Source organism: Pleuronectes platessa, chromosome 15 (assembly GCF_947347685.1).
Source record: "Pleuronectes platessa chromosome 15, fPlePla1.1, whole genome shotgun sequence".
NCBI lineage: Eukaryota > Metazoa > Chordata > Actinopteri > Pleuronectiformes > Pleuronectidae > Pleuronectes > Pleuronectes platessa.
Genome location: NC_070640.1, coordinates 18,489,860 through 18,502,270, shown reverse-complemented (window position 1 = coordinate 18,502,270; position 12,411 = coordinate 18,489,860). Strand labels below are relative to the sequence as shown.

Genomic DNA, 12,411 nt, shown 5'->3' with positions numbered 1-12,411 from the left:
GCTGTAGTATCAGGCAGAATTTGAACACAGAATCCACTACAGCTTTCAGTGTAGGAGTGACCCTGCAGCTCTAGATCTATAGCACAAAGGCTCATATCAAAGTTAGAGTTACGTCTAGAAAGTATTGTGACACACAACTGTTATAAGGATAAGGATGGCCTGTTCATACAGAAGTTTTCTCTCCATTCAGTGTCACTGAACTCCATCATAACGACCCAATACCACCAGTCACAGCTGCTTATCACCCACTGCGCCCTGGTTGGAGGTGGAGGACATGTTTAATATTTGCCGTAGCTCTCATCTCCCATTGCCGCCAATAAGGTGGATGAGCCAAATCCGCAACGCAATCTTGGTTCAGCCTGCTATCAGCCATGTGGCCTCATTTTCAATAGTCACCAAAAGGAATCAAAATTCTCAGTAGGCTGTTTTGTTGTAACCGTGGTAAACTTAAACATTACAGGTGCCTGGGCAAACAGCACACAAGTAACCAGGATACTTGTATGTATCATGTATACAAGGATATAAATCAGAATTCTCAATGTTCCATGTGAACACTCCTGAATATGATCAAAACCAAAATAAGCCTCATAACTGGGCTACTAGTGTATATGTAAACACATTCAGAACATTCAGTTGTCAGTTCATGAAGCTATTGATGTGGTATATCTAATTTAAAATAAGACATCTACAGTTAGTTTGCAGCCCTACTAGAAGTGCTACCTTCATGATGGTTTTCAATTTTAGTTTGAACTGTTTTAAGAGGAGCTGATTCAACTTGATCAACTATTTCTATTAATCTGTCGCCCCTCATTTACATAAAAGAGAATAAACTAAATATTACAAATCACTGTCTGATTTATATGTGTACAGAAGATTTAAGGCTGCAGGTTGAGACTGAGCCATAGAGAACAGAAGAGCCAGTGAAATGAACATACTCTCCATGTCCAGGACGGCTTGGTTGGTGTGACAGTTGACGGCCCTCTGCTGCTCCACCTGGTCCTCCAGCTCGAAGATGGTCTCCTTCAGCTCCTTCACCTGGTTGTCAGCCTGGTTCCGAGCCTCCTCCAGGGAAGTCACCTGGTTGCTGAGCTCCTGCTCCCTCCTCTCAGCCCAATCCTGAACCTGCTGGCATTTGGCCTCTGCCTGTGTAGCGTTCAGAGCAGAATTGTGTTAAAACAAAGAAGCAGGTTTTCATGTTGAAGTGATAACTCGCTGTCACATGTACTTAGGCTCCCTTTGGGTCAAGTAAAGCTATTTTGATCTTCCGTAGATCTTTGTGGTGCAGTATTTCAGTTTGGTCGTGATGGTGCTTTTCTAAATCTCCACATTTCTAACAATTACATAAAGATGCTCTCATCAAACACGAGTGTCACGGAAGGCTGAAGAAAGAAAAAAGTTTTGATTGAGGGCAAAGCCTAGTTCGCACCACACAATTTTCAACATGACTTGCCAGCTGGCAACAAGCTTTGCAAAGACGGGGTGAAGGTGGTGAAAGTTCATGTAGTGGTGAGGTGCCCCCTGATTTTTTACACTGCACATGTCTGTAATCAGGGAAATCAAGCGATAACCATGCATGTGAGGGACAGGGAACAGACTCACTTCAGCTTTTACATTAACTGCATCAGGCTCGGGTCAGGTTCACACAGTAAGGCGTTGTGAAAATAGGCTTCATGCAAGGACTCACAGTAATTAGAGTTCACTGCTTTGCGTCACTGTGTTATTTGCTCCAACTATTAAACTGAAGTCAATGAACTGTGGTGATTGCAGTCATCCTCAGAAATGACACCGTACAGCAGATCTCTGTGAACAGAATATACTAGAACAAGTACATGATGTAGTTGTGCAGGACACGGTCCAACTGGCAGCATGTGGCTCTAATAGAATAAGATGTTTGTGAGGGGAAGTTATGGAGGAGCCTCACCCTCACACCCATGTGGCAGAAGACAGGAGTGACTCGCACACTGGTGTACCACCCTACTGCTGGCACACCACAGTCATACTCCAGCAATGATGACATCACTAAGCTGGTGGTGACAACACTCCCTCAGCCTCTCAGTGTGTGTGGAGTTGAAGGGGAAAACCAAAGTGACTACTGAGAAACATACGAGAACCGTTAAGAGTGAAACTGAGTTCATGTGCTGTGGTGGTGAAGAGAAGCAACCAATGACAGCCGTGAACTCTGTTTAATGGTCATATCCTAACTATTGTGTAAGATAAGTTTCCTCATATTCTCATATATAGTTGGGGATTGAGCCAAGGACTATTATAATTTTTTTTTGTTGGTATAATTATATTTACCGTAACTAGACATATAACTAACAGTATGGTTTATTTCAGTGCTATTCATATACATCACTGCATTACAACTAGAGCATCTCAACAGAAACCAACAAACAGTTTCTATGGGTGAACTGCTTGATTAGCTTTTTCACTGATTACAGTAAACATGGATGAGAGATTGTACTTAAGGGGATTCCTTTAGGTTGTCAAACACAGCACAAATAATGAGATCACTAAGAGAACAACTATAAAATGAGAAGGTTTGATCACACACCAACAGAATGGAATCAACCAAGTGGAAAATGTTGTAACTTTTAACTGTACAGAGACGTTCTCTTACCAGAGAACCGTCCAGTTTCAAATACACTTCACAGGTCCTTCCTTCCCACTGCTGTCCAATTCTTTAACACCATTTGCAATGTAAAATAAGTTTGCCCTTCTATTCATATCATAGCTATTCACCATTTACTTGCAAAGTTTTTAATAAAGTTGTCCTTTTGACATCTTTTTTCCTTTACACATTACTTTTCAATCTGTATAATCTATACAATTATATTACATTATTCAATATGTATGCCTCCTTTTGTGAAAAGCAACTAAAGTATACAGCTCTTAAGAATACTACGGTGATTATATTTATGTATAGCACATATCATTTGTAATACTCATGTTCATATTGTATAACATACCTGCCAATATATTTTGATATATCTATATGTATATATGTTCATATATATGTATACATCTATTTCAACATATCATACATAGTGCAAATATACAGTATACATCCTTGAGAAATTATCCTGTGCCATTGTACCTTATTTAAGTACATAAAATATTTCTGTCTGTGGTGAAAGTTACTTTTTCATGTTTTCTTGTCCAATTCATTCTGACTATCTGCAGCTGTAACAAGTGAAGTTCCTTGACATGGCATCAATTAAGTTTAACTTATCTTATCCTAAATTATACTTGTTGAGAACAACATGTTCTATTAAATGATAAATACTGATGCTTGTTGTGGTATTTTGACTGATTTTCCATGTAAGCATCCTTCCTACCTTGGACATTGTGGTTCGCACCTGCTCAGTCTCGGCCTGAGCCTGCAGCATCTTTTGGCTCAGCTCTGTCAGCTCCACCTCCAGCCTGTCTCTCTCAGTGTGGGCTGTCTTCAGCAGGCTCTGCATCTCAGTGCTGTCGCTGGCACTTTGCATAGCCTTCAGCTCACCCACCTTCTGTCTCTCTATGTCCACCTGTGCCTTCAGCCTACTATTTTCCAGTCTGAGACACTCTGCTGTCGCCTTTTGCTCCTCTGCAGCTTGTGCTGCCTGATCTCCAACTTCCAACTCCTGGGCCAGCTGAGCCTGTAGTCTGTCCATCTCCTCCCTGAGGCAGCGTACCTGGCCCTGGGACTCCTGGTGCTCCTCTTCCAGAGCCCGCAAGCTGCCGGTCAGCTGCTGCTGGATGTCCACCAGCTTCTCCCGTTCAAAGTGTGAGCCCTCAACCAGGTCGGCATACCTCTGCTCCAACTCGGCCAGCCGCGGCCCTTGGCTACCCAGCTCTTCCTCCCTCTGGGCCTGAGTTTGGGCTTGCTCTTGAAGTCGGATAGCCAGTGCCTCATTCTTCTGGGCCAGCATCTCCAGACGTTCTCTCTGCTGTTGAAGTGAGGTCTGCAGGAGGCGCTTCTCTTCAGCCAGGCGCTCGTTCTCAGCCGTCAACTCCTGCACTACCTGCTGCTGGTCAGCCAGCTCCTGCAAAGTGGCCTGCAGCTCCTCTGCTGTACTGTGGTGGCTCTCCTCCATCTTGTGAATCTGTTCTGTTAGGCTCCGTACCGACAAACTGGTTGCTGTCCCCGGTGCAACAACTTCACAACTGACACTACTGCTCACTGATTCTGAGCATGAAGGGATCTTCTCAAACTCCGAGGAGTCAGGTGAAGGTGAATCCTTGGTGATATCGGAGCTGAAAGAGACAGAGGTTTTGAATGGGCTGGCAGTAGAAGGGGGGCTGTCTTGTTGTGAAGCCGAGGAGTGGGGGTCTGAAGGCAGGCCATTTTCTAAAGACTTGGAGGGGGTATTTGCACTAGAGAGTGGAGAAGCTTCCAAGGAAAGCAGCTTTCCCTTCAGTACTTGGTTCTCTTCTCTGAGGGCTGCCAGCTCTCTCTGAAACTTCCCATTCTTCTCCCTCAGCTCCCCGACCAGAACTAGGGCCTCCGTGACCTGTTCCTGCTCTGTATCTGAAGCGGGATCTTGGCTCGGAACAGAGTTGTGTGAGGGCGAAGAGGAAACAGCGGAGGCTTTACCTTTGCAGCGCTGCAACTCCCTTCTAAGATTGCTGATCTCGAGGTCTTTAGCTTTGGCCTCTGCCAGCAGCTCCTTCACCTGGCACTCCAGAAGACCCTTTTCTTGGCCCTCTGCATCTCCGCGGGACTTGGTTGAGCTACGAGTCTGCTTTGCCAAGGTGGAGAGGCTTGAAGTGCTGGCACTGGAAACCATTCTCTTCGTAGATGAGCTCCTCAGCTGGTCCTTCAGGGAGATGCGGTCCCTTGTTATGGAAGAAGGGATTTCTCTGGGTGCTGGGATACCGGACTTCTTGGTTCCTTGAATACCTTAACGAAACAAAAGTACATATTGAGACAGTGTTGACACACTTAAATGATTGAATTGAAATGTATTCAGAACTTATTCCATTCACAGAAGTGAGGACCTCAGCCTGTGTCAAATTTGTTTGTCCTGTACAAAGGAATGTAGACATGTTTGTTGATAATAGCATCCCCACCAATGTTGTTGGATTGATTTCAGCATGATTGTCAGACATTTGAAGTTGACATCTTTCTTTCTTTGGTTTAGAGTAATATAGCACTGGTCGGAAAGCTTCTATTTCACCTAAGATAATGAGGTGACAGCCTGTCTCTCCTCTGATGGTCTCTGCTCCATGTGTGTGAGGAGAGGCCAAGATGCAGACATGGTGAAACAGAAAGTAGAGGAGATGAGAGCAGTACTACAGCAAAGACTCTCTACCTGAGATGAAACTAAACGAGTGCTATTAAAAGGTTTAGTGTGTAAGATTTATGTCAAAAGGATCTTATGGCAGAAATTGAATATAAAATAATCCTAGTGATGTTTTCACTAGTGTGTAACCATCTAAATGGTAGGAATTGTTAGTTTCTTTACCATAGAATAGGCCCTTGAAATGTAAATACTCTATATTTAAATGTCGGGAGCGGGTTCTCTCTACGGAGGCCACCATGTTTTTTTTACAGTAGCCCAAGCTGGACAAACTAAACACCTTTTGAGTTTTTATGACAACTGAAGGCTGCCACAGGTTCCTTCTCATGTTTGGAAGTGGAGCATGAGGTTAGGGGTATTCAGCTACAACAAGCAACTCCACCACTAGATGTCACCAGATTCTACACACTGAAGCTTTAAATATAGGTAAATATTAAGATGTTTCTATTAAATTTTATTTATAATATTACAAAAATAATTACAAACCTTACAATAACAATGCAAACATACATGTACAGAATATTTATAAACTTATATTATTAGATACCCCTTACCTCAACCTCCCCTTTACTATCAGTGAATTTTTGACTTTTTCAGGGGTTGAACTATTCTAAATAGAATCACCATTTAGCAGGCCTTAAACAGAAAGAAGGTTAATAGAATCAGCAAAGTGACATGCTGGAACCGTGAACCATAGAGAGTGTGTCACATTCACATACTTATTCAGCAGTTTCATGTTGCTGGTCACTGTACCCTATTCACATATTCTCTGTTTGGACAACAGAGCATCTGCCTGGTACTGTCTGTCTGTTGCGGTCTGTGGTCATTCATTGTCGCAGCAGAGCTTAACTGTGGCATTTCAAAAGGCATCAGCGTGGGCTGCCAGCGAGCCTTTTCCAGACCCCTCTCAAATATGGAGAGTATTTGCCGATGTCTGACTCGAGCTGGGTGCTGCCTGACAAGGTTTTTGTTTTTGTTTTCAGATCATCAACAAACAGCGATGCCGACACAAGGGGGCTGCTTGTTTCAAAGGATGACAAAGGTCCCTGTGCATGTAGCGCGTTCATGCATAAAGCAACTTGAGCAGTGCACGGACAAAGACAGCACTGTGTCTCTCACGTGCACACATCATAATCAAACCCACAGAGCAGGGGGCTAGACAGACAGCCTGTGTGAGGAGATAGACAGCACATCACTCTGACACACACACACACACGCACGCGCACAAGCACACAGGAATCCTATACCCATTTGGGATCTTTAAGTACTCTGCCATTGATAGGCACTTTGCTCACACTATCCCCTTAATGAATAAACTGGTGACTGTGTGAGAAGCTGCCAACACTGGCACAATATCTCGGCAACAAAGCTGTTTAACATTCTTGGAGTGTGCAGCTGTGGCCTGAGAAGTGAGGTGCTTTAGGTATTGACGCAAAGATGCATCACTGGGTAAATGTAAAATCATGAAAATATATATATATATAGGTTTAATAAGTTTGACTTTATAATGATAATCAACACACCAAAGGCTCAGATTCAAAAGGAAAAAGCAAAGATGTTCAGCTCTATCCACTCTGAACGTCTATGTGATAAGACTCTCAGTTAAAAGATGCTCTTTAAATAGAAATCAATCTTGCTTGGATTTAAGATACATATTATACACATACCCATTACAAAAATAAGCATTTCATTCCAATGAGATGGATTTACTGGACAGGCCTGCACTTCACAAAGATACATTGGGCCATAACTGCACTTCACAGAGGATGAATCCATGACTGACAGATCGAGTACAGCGTGCACTAGTAAACTGTGTCCTGTCACATGGAAGATTTTAACACCAAGTCAGCACTGCGTGTTGTGAATGATTATTTCGCACTACAGGTCCAGAAATAGAAAGAAATGTACCAGGTCCTGTCTAATCTATGGCCATTTGTCATAATTTGGATAAAGGTGGGAACAAAGAGAGGGACAATGGGTCCCTGTTAGACGGAGAGAGAGAGAGAAGTGTCCGATGTGATTAAAATCACTCCATTCCCATGAGGACGAGTGATGTCACGACTGGGACTGTTGGACAGCCTCTTCATTCGCTGTTCCTTCATATTCTGTTTTCCTCTTGGTCTTAGTCAATAAAACCCAGATGGAGCACATGAACTCACATATCTTTAGATCGCCCACCTCTTTAACCATGACATCACAACAGCTGTTTAATGTGTGCAGAGGAATGACACCAGTCTGGATGCAAGGAGCCAACACATGCACAACAGCAAGATGCTAAAGAGTCATTGGAATAGTGTGTCCGATTGTTAGGGGTGCTCTTAATTCGACATCAAGGCCTGAGACTGTTTCCAAAAATATAGTTATCATTGCGTGGTGTATACATTACCATATTTGAATCCAGCCAAACAAATACCAAATGTATTTTGCAGTACAAACACAGGTGCAGAGCAGGTTTTATTTGTGGGTGTTTTTTCAACACAGTTGTTTTAATGCCTTGTGTATTAAGTGACAAACTCCCTGAAAGGAAGATTAAAAAAATGCTAATCCTGCAACTGACCAAATGTTAGAGGACCCTCTTTAAAAATAATTTGAATGAAAAGCAGGGATTGTAATTAAATTCAATCTGTATATATCTTCTTGAGTTCAATGGGGAACAAAAAGCGACATTTTCTTTTACAGATCAAAGCAAAAATATAAAACACCCCTGTGGATAAGAGTCAGTTCAGTCTTAATTTAGTGCCGTCTTCAATGTAGGCCGGCTCAGCTCCAGAGCCGTATAGGAACCAGCTCTGATAAGCACTAAATCTGTGAAAAGGAGTTGAATGGGCAGTTAAATGGCTCACAGAGGAGCTTTTCTCCTCCAGCAGGGAATAAATACTCATGCACAGTGAGAAGACTGGCTATTATTGATAGCAAAGCGCAAATACTGTGAAACACCAGCTTAGAAGAAAACCATTCCCAATGAAACAGAAAGTTATTTTTTGATTCAGTGTCTAAGAAAGGGATTTACACTCCAGCTTTCCATAAACTAAATAAATGTCAACCATATATTGATTGAAGCAAATAATAATATACCGTCGGAAAGGAAAAGTGCTATATATAATGGATGAATGGATTTAGACAATAGATACACAGACAGACCTGCCAAGTTAAATAAACATAAATAAGAATTATATGAAATGGTTGTGTGGTTTACAACTAATTATCTAATTGTATTGCTCAGACTGACTTCCAGTAATCCAAAGGCATCCAGTTATTTTATGGGAAGTCAGCGCTGTGATCACAGTAATGCACAAGTCCGGCTTCTTTCTTTCTAATGAAGATAAGCTTTCAAATCCACAGCATGAGCTACGTGTCTGGAAACAGTCCAGCACCAGCCCGTTAAATGGAGCCAGCCAGTGCACAGAGTCTTCAATTTACAGAGCAGGAAGGTTACGGGTGAGGAGTCACACTGAATTACTGACTGCAGGTGGTCAAGTGTCAGAGAGCTGGCAGCTGAAATGACGCACTGGCCTCATCACCTCAAAACAAGCGCTGGACGGGAATCTCTGGCTGTCACTTTTCTGTCAACCCTTCTGGGTTCCAGGAAATGTTGTGGGCAGTTCGTTTTCAGTCAGGTGGAAGTGGAGACGAGGGACAGAAAACCCAGTCTGCGTCTCTGGCCTTCCTGTTGTCCGACTGACAGGGTATGGAATAGGTCAACAGGCGCCCGTCTGCCAGTTGCTGGGACTCACAGGCATTCCATTCCTCTTAGTGAAGTGGAAGATAGTCAGAGCCGAGGCTCCATGACTGCCACAGTGGCTGAGCAGAGATTAGCCTGCATGCTTCTGTAAACTGTATCACAAAAGTCCAATGTGCCACTGCAAACCATGAGGGCATCACTTGTTACCTTGTTACCTCAGCCAAGGACGTTAGGTTTTCACCAGTGTTTATTTGTTGTTTTTTTTATTTCTTTACACACAAAGCACTGAACTGATTTGAATTGGTTTTAGGCACCGCAAGAGATCTTTCTCTCTGGCATCAGGTGAATCGTGCTACATATAAGATACAGTAAAATCCATTCAAACAAACACAGATTATGATTTTTTTATATTTAGTTGATAATCACTATGTCAATGACTGCTTGCCATTTAGTCTGGTCCAGTGAGTGGCTCAGCCAAACAAAGATGTTCCTCCTCTTCAGCCTGAAAAGCTTTTTGGTTGCTTGGTTGTATATGTTTAGGATCTCTCTCCGGATGAATGATGAAATGTCCTCCAATGGGTTTGGATGTATTTGAGTTGATCTGAGAACAGAATGCTTCTGTGTGACATTCACCTCAATGCTTTTTTCAGCAATGAAACCATTTCATGTGCCATACATCACAAAGCCACAACAATACCAGCACCATGCTTATGAGCTGTTCTTTTTTATCCACACTTTCGTCTTTCCATAATTTTGGTAGAAGTTGATTTGTTTCTTTTTGTTCCATAACTCTAACAGTTTTGTTTCTGCGCAAGGTTCTGGTCATGACCTCTTCTCTTTATTGTTGACAAAGAAACATGCCCGCCTACATCCTGGAGATTGATATTGACTTGCTATACAATCATAAACGGATTTTCTGAACCATGTAAAACATTTTTAGCATTCAACCAACAGTGGATTTTTGTTCTTTTTCCCCCTCATAATCAATTTCCCTTACACAGTTATCTCTTAGGTCCTCATATTGACATCAAAACCGTTCCAATTTGGAGGCTAGTTAAATGAAAATATCACACACAGTTTGTTCTATATTGATGTAAGGTGAAGTAATATTTATTCTCTTGAGAATACTCAATATCAAGGAAAAATGAAGCATTAAAAGGAGAATTGAACAATGTGGTTTTAACACATGAAGTATTTCTAACCTCCTAAATGTAAACCGCAGTGCAGCCAAACATCCTTGTCCAGTGTTAGTCTGAAGTCACTGCGGTGACTGTGTCAGCAGGCAGCATGTTAATCAAACATGCCAACGGCTGACTGGGCAAACCTTCCATCCTGCCTTTAAAAAAAAGTACAGTTTGCAAGACTTGATTGTGTCTCTCAGCTGAGCTGCTTGCCGCTGACTGAAACGCAAACAGCTCTGTGCTTCCTCTGCAGCACAGCATGAGAGCTGGCGAGCCACAAAGTGCCACTTGGCCTGGGTTCCTGTGCTCCTTTAATCAATCTAATTGAATCATTTAACTGGCCCGCATGCCTAGACTTTTAACACAGTTTCCGTATGCTGATACCTTCTGCTTCAAAATGCCTATGGATCCAATAGCCTAGAGATATATCCAATAGCATGGCCCATGAGCCGGCCCACTGAGAGAGAAAATGTCTCAATGCTTCAGATGGAAAACAGTTAAATGCAGCCCTCAATGAAGAAATAATGATAAGCCTTTTCAAATAACTGCATATTTATAGCAGCAGTGTATGTGATGGGTAAAAGGTTGGAATGAGTACTGCTGAACTCATTTCTATCTGAGCCTTATACTTTTATAATAAACAATGTATTACAATAAATGTTTCCTTTTGGGGAATCCAGGAAAGTAGATGCAGGATTTACTTTCCTGGATTTACCACAACTAGGATATACAAACTAATTCTGTGGAAAGATCAAGATGCAAACTATCAACCACCATTTAAGTTGCTATGGTTCTTCAAGTGATGCACCGTCTAAGACTTAACCAACAGAGTCAACAAATTCAGCATAAAGCGAAAAAGGTTCTGCAGTGCATTCGAGTACAATTAAGTAGACAAACAACATCTCAGTCATTACTGACACTCATGACCTGAGTCAAGAGTGTTTCAGTTTGGCAGCAGGACTGATTGATTTCATGTTCAGATTTTGAAATGCTCTTAATTAAGTCTCTGCACTGACACTTTGATAGCCCCACTTGTGCTTAGATTTGCTCTACTTGTGATCAACTGCTTGCTTGCACTCAGATATTTGGCTGCTTGGACATCTTTCCTGCGCTCAAGCTTCAACTCTTCTCCTTGCACTCACGCTGTTTTTGTGTAAGTGAAACATCTGCACTTTGATTTCTCCTCTGTTCTTGAAATCTTTCTTTTGCTGAGATCTTTTGGGGAATTTTTATTTTTGTGTGCAACAAGTCTATCTCATTCCGCAACCCACAGAAGGATGTAGTGATGATGAATAACTTTTCCTGCCTACCCGCCTTGAAACCAATAATGTGAAATCAATAAATCCTGCTCTCCAACTGAAAGAGCAGGTTCTTGAATAAAGATAGGGAAAAAAAAACTAAAAAGCAGGCAGCTGAACTCAACAATCTCAAAGTGAGGATCAACTACTTCCGCAAGCATCTGACAGATACGCAAACCTCATGAGTACAACTTTGCCTCGCTATCCAGTAAACACACACTCACAGGCGTGAGTGGCTTTACATCTCAGATCCAGCTCCCGTTACGTAAGGTGTCATTTTCATACACACATCTTAGTTCCATAAATTGATGATTTCTGATGTGACCTCAGGCCTTAAGGCTACAATGAACTCTGATGGTCAGTCTGTTGTCTCTGGTTACACAAACAGGACATATAACCAGCACACGCCTCCCTCTGCAAACACAAAGCAGTGTGGAATGGCGGGTGTGTATACTGTACCAGCTGCTCCCTGCCATGGAAAGTATGACTGATCTAACTTCCTCATGGTGTCCCTGCTATCAGAAGTTGGACAAACTTGTTTCCTCATGTTGAATCCCTGCCCTGTGTCAATTTCCTCTGATATGGTGTTGAGATGGCACAGCAATCTACGCACTTCCACATTCTTTGGCTTGTTGCTCACAGCGGTGTCAGTGTCTGCTACGGCTAGGAGCAGTACTCACCAGGCACAATAAATCAGTGCTTCAAAAGACATTAATAAAGACAGGAATGTATTTACTATCAGTGTTAGAAGTGTCTTGAATAACGAATGTTAACTTGAACATTACATGAGTTCTTGAATAAAGATAGGAAAAAACCTTGAAAAGCAGGCAGCAGAACTCCACAACCTCAAAGTGAGGCAACCACTAAACTGAAATTAGTATTTTCTTGGGACCTAAGTACCTAAGCCAAGGAGGTTATGTTTCGCTTTTTTCGTTTGGTTTTTATGTTGTCGACAACCGCCTATC

The 12,411-nt window shown here is 42.3% G+C and overlaps 1 protein-coding gene across 1 annotated transcript in view; it reads right to left on the bottom strand.

Annotated features, from left to right (window-relative positions):
* The window catches only part of specc1 (sperm antigen with calponin homology and coiled-coil domains 1), a 57,427-nt gene that overhangs the window by 27,971 nt on the left and 17,045 nt on the right, over nt 1-12,411 (bottom strand). Inside the window, exons 4-5 of the mRNA XM_053440958.1 lie at nt 3,339-4,885; nt 936-1,143 (exon numbers count right to left, since the gene is read on the bottom strand). Coding sequence (XP_053296933.1) covers nt 936-1,143; nt 3,339-4,885 — 1,755 coding nt within the window. The remainder of the gene's footprint in view (nt 1-935; nt 1,144-3,338; nt 4,886-12,411) is intronic.